Source organism: Erpetoichthys calabaricus, chromosome 11 (genome assembly GCF_900747795.2).
Source record: "Erpetoichthys calabaricus chromosome 11, fErpCal1.3, whole genome shotgun sequence".
NCBI classification, from domain to species: domain Eukaryota; kingdom Metazoa; phylum Chordata; class Cladistia; order Polypteriformes; family Polypteridae; genus Erpetoichthys; species Erpetoichthys calabaricus.
Genome location: NC_041404.2, coordinates 90,412,143 through 90,423,195, shown reverse-complemented (window position 1 = coordinate 90,423,195; position 11,053 = coordinate 90,412,143). Strand labels below are relative to the sequence as shown.

Below are 11,053 nucleotides of genomic sequence, written 5' to 3'. Positions count from 1 at the left end.
GGCCTGGAGGGTGCATGGGAGTTTGCCCAACCAGTCTACATGTGTTTTGTGGACTTGGAAAAGGCATTCGACCATGTCCCTCTGGGAATCCTGTGGAGGGTACTCCGAGAGTATGGGGTACCGGAGCCCCTGATAAGGGCTGTTCGGTCCCTGTACGATCGGTGCCAGAGCTTGGTCCGCATTGCCGGCAATAAGTCTAGACCTGGCCACTACATTGCATTACATTGCAAACAGGAAGCTCTTCCAGGCCAGGTGGAATATCTCTAAAGTGGAGACATCCTCTCCTGGCAGCTCCTTCTGGCAGCACTCAAGGAACCCAGCTGACTACAGGGACAACAACTTTCAGGCAGCCTTGTGGAAGGGCATACAGGAGTCCCAACTGAGGGATGGTGCCACCAGGCGCATTGGAGAAGCAAGCAATCCTATTAACAGTCTTGTACTGTCCTCCTGCTATACTGGCCTCCTGACAGGTCCTGACCTTATGAATGAAATCTAAATGCTTTTGTCCACTAATAACTCTTAAATATAGTTTTGTGCCGTAAAACCTTAAGTTATGTCTCCCATGGTCTCTTCCGTGCATCTCCTAGAAGTGTCCATTGGACTTTCCAGCATTATGATCAGCCTAGGTACAGACACAAACCTAAAATTCATGACATTGATTCACGTGATGAAAACAAGAGAACGTGGAAGAAATCACAACAGAAACAAATGAACTGAATATAAGCTATTGGAGTCCAAAAATAAGGACACCCTAACTTTGTGACTCTATTTACCTTAGCCGGATGTCTTTGAGTTGAAATAGGAAAACTGAAGGACCTTTGCTACAGAGTGAGAACTCTGCATAGTGTGACCATCAGGTGGTATAGCAGCAATCCAAACCCCTAAACACAACTACACAACACTGTCCAGATCTTCTTTATTTACAAAACCTCCACCATTCTCCGAATTTTCTTCTGTAGTAATACAAGACACGATAAATCTCTTTTCCTCCTTCTGCACTTCCCTTGAGGCCTCATCAACACTACTCCCGACTCTGGCTTCTTTTTTGCCCGGCCCAGGAGTATTTTCGGTACCACAGCATTGCACATTGGAAGCAATTCTGGGGCAGGGAGAGGTTAGAAGAACGATCCCCTGCAGCTCCTCCTGGCAGCACCCAAGAACCCCAATGGGGCTGTCCCATGAAACTGCAATTCCCAGCCTGCCCTGTGGATATTCCTAAGGGTGTCACACCAGTGGAATGCAGCCACTGTTTGTGTGGGAGGGAGGAATGTGACTTTGGGAGGCAGATACCTCCTATCTTTTCATTGTGGCCTTCCATCCTGGCTGGGACAACCATTCATTTATCATGGCATTCATTTTTGGTTTGTGAGGTTTAAACACTGCACCCCCAAGCCACGCCCTGAATATACCTATTATATACTTTAAGAACATATATCAAATTGTTTTTGAAAGACTTTGTGGATAATATTACAATCAATTCTTGTCATACTTGCATGTTTACAACATGTCACTTTCCTGATTATCAGTATCAAAACTGGCATAAATTTATATAAGGAAGGTCGGATCATTTTGTTTCTTGGACTTTAACATAGTTATTAATTGCACCCTATGATTTTGGAACACATTTCATTTTTCCCCTTTCTCATTTAGAACAAATGTGACTTTGGATCTTAGAAGTAAATATAAAAGTACTTTTGTGCAACAGTAAATTGTTCTATAGCTTTTAAAAAGTATGCCTTATGAGCTACATTTTAACCACGGGTGTGTTGAGAGAGCAGGACAGAATGAAACTAAGACTGACAGATGTGACTTTCATTGGAGAATATACGCCTTTTAAAGATCAGTGACCCACTCTTCTATTTAAACTCACAGTTTGACCTTTGTTAAGCTGTGGCCCATTGCTCACACATCAAATATGGTCAACGGTGCCAACTTCTTTCTACTTTTTCTATATTAGAGCTTCTGATTACTTCAGCAAAGACAGATAAACTGACATACCCAGCCTGTCATTGGTTAAGACTGTGGAAGTGAAAAGCTTCACCTGTGCCTCTCAATCACAAATTTGATCCTTGTGAGGCAACGCTGCACAGACCCACTCAGTCGTTTCATCAAGCTGCTCTGAGACAGTGTTCCTCGTTTACTGGGATTATAATTTATGCCGGAGGCAAAGGTTTTCTGGGATTTTTTTTTTCTTTTTAAAAGGACACTTTCACTTGGGAATGGAAAGAGGAACTGGGAATTTTGACTGTTAGTCTTCTTTGGAAAATACATTTAAAGTCAGTAGAGCTGGATTTACTTAAATAATTTTTAACCTACGTTGACTGGGATATTTAAAAGCTGCTTATTTAGAGAGGGGTCTGTTTTTTACTTTACTAATCATGGCCTCCCAGAAAGTATGGCTGCTGGGGCTGTTACTGACCCTGCTTTGCTCGTTCCAAACACCTTTGTTACCTGGAGCCCAAGCTCTCTTTGATGACTTTGAAGATGATGATGATGATGACATTTTTGATCATGATGATGACGATGCAGATGAAGAGGACGATAAAGATGATGATGACGACAACGACGATGATGGCCAAAAACACATAAAGCATCATGGGCACAATGATAACAATGATCATGGGCACAAATACAATAAACATCATGGGCACAATGATAATAATGATCATGGACATAATGATAACAACGATCATGGCCACAAACACAAAGCTCATGGACACAATAACAACGATCATGGACATAATGATAACAACGATCATGGCCACAATGATAATAATGATCATGGACATAACAATAATGATCATGGGCATAATGATAACAACGATCATGGGCACAATGATAATAATGATCATGGCCACAAACACAAAGCTCATGGACACAATAACAACGATCATGGACATAATGATAACAACGATCACGGCCACAATAATAATGATCATGGACATAACAACAATGATCATGGGCATAATGATAACAACGATCATGGGCACAATGATAATAATGATCATGGCCACAAACACAAAGCTCATGGACACAATAACAACGATCATGGACATAATGATAACAACGATCATGGCCACAATAATAATGATCATGGACATAACAACAACGATCATAGGCATAATGATAACAACGATCATGGGCACAATGATAATAATGATCATGGCCACAAACACAAAGCTCATGGACACAATAACAACGATCATGGACATAATGATAACAACGATCACGGCCACAATAATAATGATCATGGACATAACAACAATGATCATGGGCATAATGATAACAACGATCATGGGCACAATGATAATAATGATCATGGCCACAAACACAAAGCTCATGGACACAATAACAACGATCATGGACATAATGATAACAACGATCATGGCCACAATAATAATGATCATGGACATAACAACAATGATCATGGGCATAATGATAACAACGATCATGGGCACAATGATAATAATGATCATGGCCACAAACACAAAGCTCATGGACACAATAACAACGATCATGGACATAATGATAACAATGATCATGGCCACAATAATAATGATCATGGACATAACAACAATGATCATGGGCATAATGATAACAACGATCATGGGCACAATGATAATAATGATCATAGCCACAAACACAAAGCTCATGGACACAATAACAACGATCATGGACATAATGATAACAACGATCACGGCCACAATAATAATGATCATGGACATAACAACAATGATCATGGGCATAATGATAACAACGATCATGGGCACAATGATAATAATGATCATGGCCACAAACACAAAGCTCATGGACACAATAACAATGATCATGGACATAATGATAACAATGATCATGGCCACAATAATAATGATCATGGACATAACAACAACGATCATGGGCATAATGATAACAACGATCATGGGCACAATGATAATAATGATCATGGCCACAAACACAAAGCTCATGGACACAATAACAACGATCATGGACATAATGATAACAACGATCATGGCCACAATGATAATAATGATCATGGACATAACAACAACGATCATGGGCATAATGATAACAACGATCATGGCCACAATAATAATGATCATGGACATAACAACAATGATCATGGGCATAATGATAACAACGATCACGGACATAATGATAACAATGATCATGACCACAATGATAATAATGATCATGGACATAATGATAACAACGATCATGGAGACAATGACAACAATGACCACGATCACAATGATAACAATGACCATGATGACAATGATAACAATGACCATGATGACAATGATAATAACAATCATGGCCATAATAATAATGATGACAACAATGATGATGATGATGATAATGATGACGATGATGACAACGACAATGATGATGATGATGATGATGACAATGATGACGATGATGATGACGATGATGATGATGATGACGACGATGACGACGACGATGACAATGATGACGATGATGATGACGATGATGAGGATGAAGATGATGACGATGATGATGATGACCATGACGACGATGATGATGACGACGATGATGAACGTAAGTCTTATAATTCTTAAACTGAACTAGGAATGATAAATGCTTTTTGTATATGTGTATGGACGCTTTCAGGACATTTTATTAACTTTATCACTGCATTCTTTTACCCTTAACCTTTGAATTAATAAATTCACTACAGTTGGAAATGCATTACATGTTGTTTGTCCAGAGGGGATTACTGGACTGGAATGGAATTATTACAGGAATGAGCTAGCTATGTCTGATATAAACTAGAACTTTGAACAATTAAAAGAAATTATAAACTGTGGCAATGAAAAAAATGGGTCACCCTTTACAGTAAAGGATGAAAATAGAACATACCTCCAAAACAAACTTCATCCAGACATCTTTTGCCTCAGTTTTACCCTTCTTTGATTAGATTTAACTATTTAATAACTTTTTGTCTTGCTAATTTATATTTATTTATTCAGGAATATATTTAGAATTTCACTACTAATTTTAAGAATCCTGGATGTATACTAATTTTCACCTTGATAAACTACTTGCTCAGCAAGATCAATTGATTAAAACCATAAAATGCTTCCAAATAAAATTTCTCTTAAATGTATTGTTGAACTCCTATGCCCTATCCTGTTACTCCCAGACTTTGCTTACTTGGCCAGTTCTAGTTCTTTCTAAACAAGCTACTTTTTTGTCTTTGTCCTGAATTATCTGTTGTCACCAGTGGCAATAAGCAGTATAAATTGATCAAAATGGGAGAAAAACCTCAGGATTAGTGTACATGTCATCTTAACTAATTGTAATGTGAGATGAAGTGCAGTTATTATGGTGAAAAACAATTTATGGATGTGACAAAAACCTTTGTGGTGTCTGGTTTTGTTTTGTGGTTTAGATTTAAATGTAATATTTTATGAAGAGGTATAATATTTTTTGTGCTTTAAACTAATATGTTTAATACTGTCTTATTTTGAGAAAACTTTTACAAAATGACATTTAGCATTGCATTCCTTTACCCTTAACCTTTGAATGAATAAATTCATTACAGCTGGAAATGCATTACATGTTGTTTGTCCAGAGGGGATTACTGGAATTATTACAGAATTATGGAATTATTACATTGAATATAAAGAGCTGTTTAATAACCTAAGGGAATGAAAATAGCCTAAATTTAGCTTTCAAATGTATTATTTTATGTAAAGAAAATTGTTCAGCTTACTATCAAGCAACACCAATAAATGTTAATCTTTTTAAGATATTTATGGGGGCACTTTGTGGGACATTGCTATGTTAGAACCCAGAACTGTGTGTGGTGTACCAGCGAATTGAATAGAATCCTGTCTGCAGAGTAAATGTGAAAGCAAAATGTTTAAAGTGGTTGGATTTGAAAGAATAAGTAGGTGATAATGGCTTATAAGTTTGGTTTTTAACATTAAAATGGACTACAGTTTACATGTTCTTTCCCTTTGTAGGACACGAATCATGTGCACCTATAATTCTTTTTATTATACTTGTTGTTCTTGCTGTCTTCACTTGAATTCAGTTCCCATTTAAATCCTAAAACTGTCCCTGTTTAAATGAGTGTGGATGTGTGTGTGATTGTGCCCTGTGATGGACTAGCACCCCCATACAAGTTTGCTCCTGTTGTGGATAGGCCCTACATGGATGAATAAATTAGTATCTATCAGCACTTTCACACTACAGACAGCTGTACTAATCTCGCAATACTGAATATGATGTAGGGAACAGAGTGTTAACACTGGGAGGCAGTGCTCATTACCACTATATAACAATTACATAACATACTCACATCTTCTTATGTCCAGTTTGGGGAACAAGGCATGAGGCAATCCAGGGCAGAATGCCAGTCCATGACTGGACCCATTCAGGCACACCCATCATTAGAAAATCTCCGGCCCTACCGACAATGAGAGCATTGGGGGAGCTGATTAACCCTGCCATGGCAGCCATACTGCAACCCCTGCACCCTTCAGTTCCATGTGAAAGTGAATTCTAGTTTAAAAAACTCTTCTCTACAAACAGTATATAACATTTCAGATTAATTTTAGATATATGTAAATTTAGCTGGATTTTTTTCTCTTCATACAGTTTTGGCAAAATATGATTACACAAGTAAGCTTTTTTCACTTACTGTCCTATAACCATTTCTTCTTGAAGTATTCATTTATATAACAAAATGCTTCCTTTGGATTTATCCCGTGCAATTTTTTTATACATTCACACACCCACCCACACACACACACACACATACATATTCAAAACAGGCTACTCACAAATTTGACAAATTCTGTAGGGTCAAAATAAAAGTCTACGTAGATATTCATCCATGCTCATTTTAACTTAATTTAATTCAGTTTTATTGTCTACAGCAGGGGTAGGCAACGTCGGTCCTGGTGAGCCGCAGTATGTGCAGGTTTTTGTTCCAACCCAGTTCCTTAACGAGAACTCAATTATTGCTGATGAAGCACATATTGCTTAAGTGACATTTTGATGCTTCATTTTAGTGGTCTCGCTTGTTAAGGTTCTCCAACCTTAATTGCTTATTTCAATCTTAAACTGCTGCATTCAGTGTTTTAATTGCTCCTTATTAGCAATAAGATGTAAAACAGGGGTAGGCAATGTCGGTCCTGGTGAGCCGCAGTGGCTACAGGTTTTCATTCAACCCAATTGCTTAATTAGAAACCAATCATTGCCGATCTCAGACCTTATTTAATTTTATGGCTTGTTAGTCTGTGCAATGTAAGGCTTTTATATCGTAGATTTTTTTCCTTTCCAAAGATATCATCCAAATGATTTGAAGCCTAAAACAGATCATTTTCAGTCTGTCACATTTTTCTATTAAGTGTTTTATTAACTCAAACCGTGCATGATGAACACACACAGATGTAATTGGAAAAAAGCTAGCTGGAGAACTGCTGGCTGCTTTGTCTTTTACATCTTATTGCTAATAAGGAGCAATTAAAACACTGAATGCAGCAGTTTAAGATTGAAATAAGCAATTAAGGTTGGAGAACCTTAACAAGCGAGACCACTAAAATGAAGCATTAAAATGTCACTTAAGCAATATGTGCTTCATCAGCAGTAATTGAGTTCTCGTTAAGGAACTGGGTTGGAACAAAAACCTGCACATACTGCGGCACTCCAGGACCGACGTTGCCTACCCCTGGTCTACAGCACTCATCACTGGTACAGTCAATTATTAAACAATACAACCTTCATTTACGATATTCAATCCTGGCTAAGTCAAGGGATAGCCTGCTAGCAAGTGTGGTACAGGGCTTGGAACAGACTTAACAGAAAATCTATCTATCTATCTATCTATCTATCTATCTATCTATCTATCTATCTATCTATCTATCTATCTATCTATCTATCTATCTATCTATCTATCTATCTATCACAGAGCTCTTTGAGAAAGGTAACACACTGTTTGAGTGAGTAAGTTTAAGAATGATGTTATGCTTTATATGTATATTAAATGATATATTTTATATTATATAAGCAAGAACTGAGAGAGAGATCGTAAAAGGTTGGGGTATATCCAGGCACCCTGCTTTATGAGAGTGAAATAAAAATCAAAAGGAAAAGCAAACAGAAAATATCAGGTGTGCTAGCTCTGTGTGAGCCTGTTTTCCTCAATTAGATATTTCTCCTCTTTTCAGGATAGGGCTTTTCTAATGAACAAGTTCCAACATCGTCATTCTTTAAATTGGTCCTGGGGTGGAAGAGGCAGAACCTCCAGGCAAAACCTGGAAGAGACATAAGAGTTCATGTCTGAGGAGGCTGTAACTTGTCAGGTGATTGGGTCCAGAGTTCTCACCTCACTGAAAACCTTGTAGACGCTCCCTATGCACACAAAAAGTCAACCATATATATAAGATGCTAGGGGTCGCTATTGCTCCTTTAAACCCAACAGACAGAAGCTCTGGAAACAGGTTAAAAGCAACAAGAAGATCTTTTAATTCTTTTCTTCCTGTTATAGTGCCCTCAAGCACCTCTGCCACAATAATCAGGCAATTCAACAACAATAATAATAATAATAATAATAATAATAAACAACACAAATCACTCCTCTACATCTCCCAGCAAGCTCTGTCTTACTCCTTCCCGACTCCGGCTCACCTGCTGGGTCTTCAGCAGTCCTTTAAATAGTCCTTGACCTGGAAGTGCTTCTGTCCTTCCGTCCACGTGACTTGCTAGCACTTCCGGGTCAGATGGAAAACTGGCTTTTTCTTCAGCCCGGAAGTACTTCAGAGTTTCCGTCCTCATGACTTAGGAGTACTGTAGATGAGGCATGGCTCCTCCAGTCATTTCACAGCTCCTCCTGGCGGCACCCACAGTACCCAACAGGGTTGAAAAACTGAACTCCAAGTCCCAGGATGCCCTGTGGGAATCTGGGGCACTGCTACACTCCAGGGGAGCTGCCATCTAGCGTTTTGGGGAGGCAGTGTCCTGGAAAAGCTGCCTCTCCCCATCCTTCCATTCTCAGGGTGTCCTGGCTGGGTTGAGCTGCCGGCCGTATATCACAATATATATATATATATATATATATATTATTTATTGTGACCTCAAGGGAGCATAGCAGCACTCCAAACCCATGACACAACTGACATGACAACAGTCACTCAAATATAATACAAATTTTATTCTTTCCAGGGCCTTCACAGGCCCTTCTAGAATCATCCTGCATGGTACCCCACAACTATAAGATCAAAAGTCTTCCTCCTTCTCTGTCCTACTCCTCCAAGCAATTGTTGTCCTCTGCCTCCTGATTCCGACTCAGTGAACCTTTAACAAATCAAATTAAAACTGTTTGGCAAACATTTCAAAAATATATTTTGTCATTTATTGATTTGGGATGGGGTGGTGCTTTCATTGTTACAGATCCAGACACTGTCTTTCTGGAGTTTGCTTGTCTTTTTTTATGGGGTTTTCCCTTTTACTCCTGATCTCAAAGACATGCCGGACTGGTGGGACGGGTGAGACTGGAGGACTTGTGACTTTTAGTTGCCCCAGAATAGATGTGCAAGGGATTATGCCCTGTGATATCCTCATGTCCCATGCAGGGTGGATTCCTGCCTTTCCTCTGGTACTGCAGTTCTAGGCTCTGGGTTCAACCTATAATGGAATAATGAGGTATAGAAAATACAGTAGATGGGTTATTAAGTAAAGAAAAAAAAAGATCAATCAACTTTCACTGCTTTGTTTTAGTAAGTCGGTGTACCCTCTCAGTAATTTACAGTACTCCATTGATACAACCAATCGGAATTAAATGTCATCTGAAAAGATGTTAATCTTTGACATCTTCAAGGAGGAATTCTGATCGACTTTTCTTTAGAGAAATTTGAGATGATTGAAATTTTTCTCTTATGTATGTTTGAATCTTTTGAGTACACTGGTGATGAGTTCTTTTTCTTAGTAGGTATTTCTACAGAATGATGAACTTCATTTTGCTTGGCAATGGCGGTTTACACTTTCCCAGACTGAGAGACACCAATGTTAAATTAATCCACAGTCATAAATTTCTGTTGATTTGTTTATATAGTTAACATTATACTGCAAATGCGTTGGCTCTATTAGATAACTTGTGATGAATCAAGTTGTTTATGGCACAATACAAAATAATGATTGATTGGCTAGAAATTGATCTGGACATAACCACAAAGATGGTATATTTAACCAGAATCAGCCTTATGATCAACTCCTTCTACTTAGCGTCCTAACTAATATAATAAAAAGGGTTTATTTACTTTCACATAAATTTCCTCATGTGCCTCCTTGTGTTTGAACATGGTGTTTGTTATGGACAATCCACAACAACCTCAGAAATCCAATGACAACTCATCATTCACAATAAAAATAAGGGCTTCCAATTTTGCCCTTCCAGGTATCACTGTTATTGTCAATGTGAGCACTGAAGTCACCCAGTAAGATTAGTGAGTCAGTGCCAAGCAACATAATTTCAAGCACCTCACCTTCTTTCTTTAAGAAGGCTGACTGCTCTGATGAGCTATTTAGTGCTTATGCACAAACAACAGTCAATGTTTTCCTCTCTTTGACTCAAAGGCAACTTTCTCATCTACTACAGAAAACTCCAACTGCACATCCTTCAGCTAGGGGATTGTGGGTATCCCCACTCCCGCCCAAAGCCTTTCACATATTAGAACTCTAGAGTAGGAGAAAGACCACTCATATTATAAACTTTGATTACAGAAAAACTATGCATTGAGGTGATCCCAATTATATCTAGCTCATACTTTATCACGTCCCACACCAATCCAGGCTCCTTCCCCACCTGAGATGTAATATTTCAAAACACCCAAGTTTCCAAAGCCAGTCTCTGTGTCCATGGTCTAGTCCAGGGGTGTGCAAAGCCATTCCTGGAGGGCTGCAGTGGCCGCGGGTTTTTATTCCAACCCAGTTGTTTAATTAGAAAACAATCCTTGCCAATAATTACATTTCATGGCTTTTTAGTGCTTTAACTCTGCTATGTCAAGTCATTCTCAAATCCTAGATT

The 11,053-nt window shown here is 38.6% G+C and overlaps 1 protein-coding gene across 2 annotated transcripts in view; it reads left to right on the top strand.

Moving 5' to 3' along the window:
- The first annotated feature begins 2,062 nt into the window (after nt 1–2,062).
- Nucleotides 2,063–11,053, top strand: part of LOC114660706 (uncharacterized protein DDB_G0290685-like) — a 32,484-nt gene continuing 23,493 nt past the window's right edge. Inside the window, exon 1 of one of the 2 annotated variants that reach the window (XM_051933873.1) lies at nt 2,063–4,557. In XM_051933873.1, the coding sequence (XP_051789833.1) occupies nt 2,379–4,557 (2,179 nt within the window). In that variant the 5' untranslated portion in view covers nt 2,063–2,378. The remainder of the gene's footprint in view (nt 4,558–11,053) is intronic. The other variant, XM_051933872.1, reaches the window with a different exon arrangement.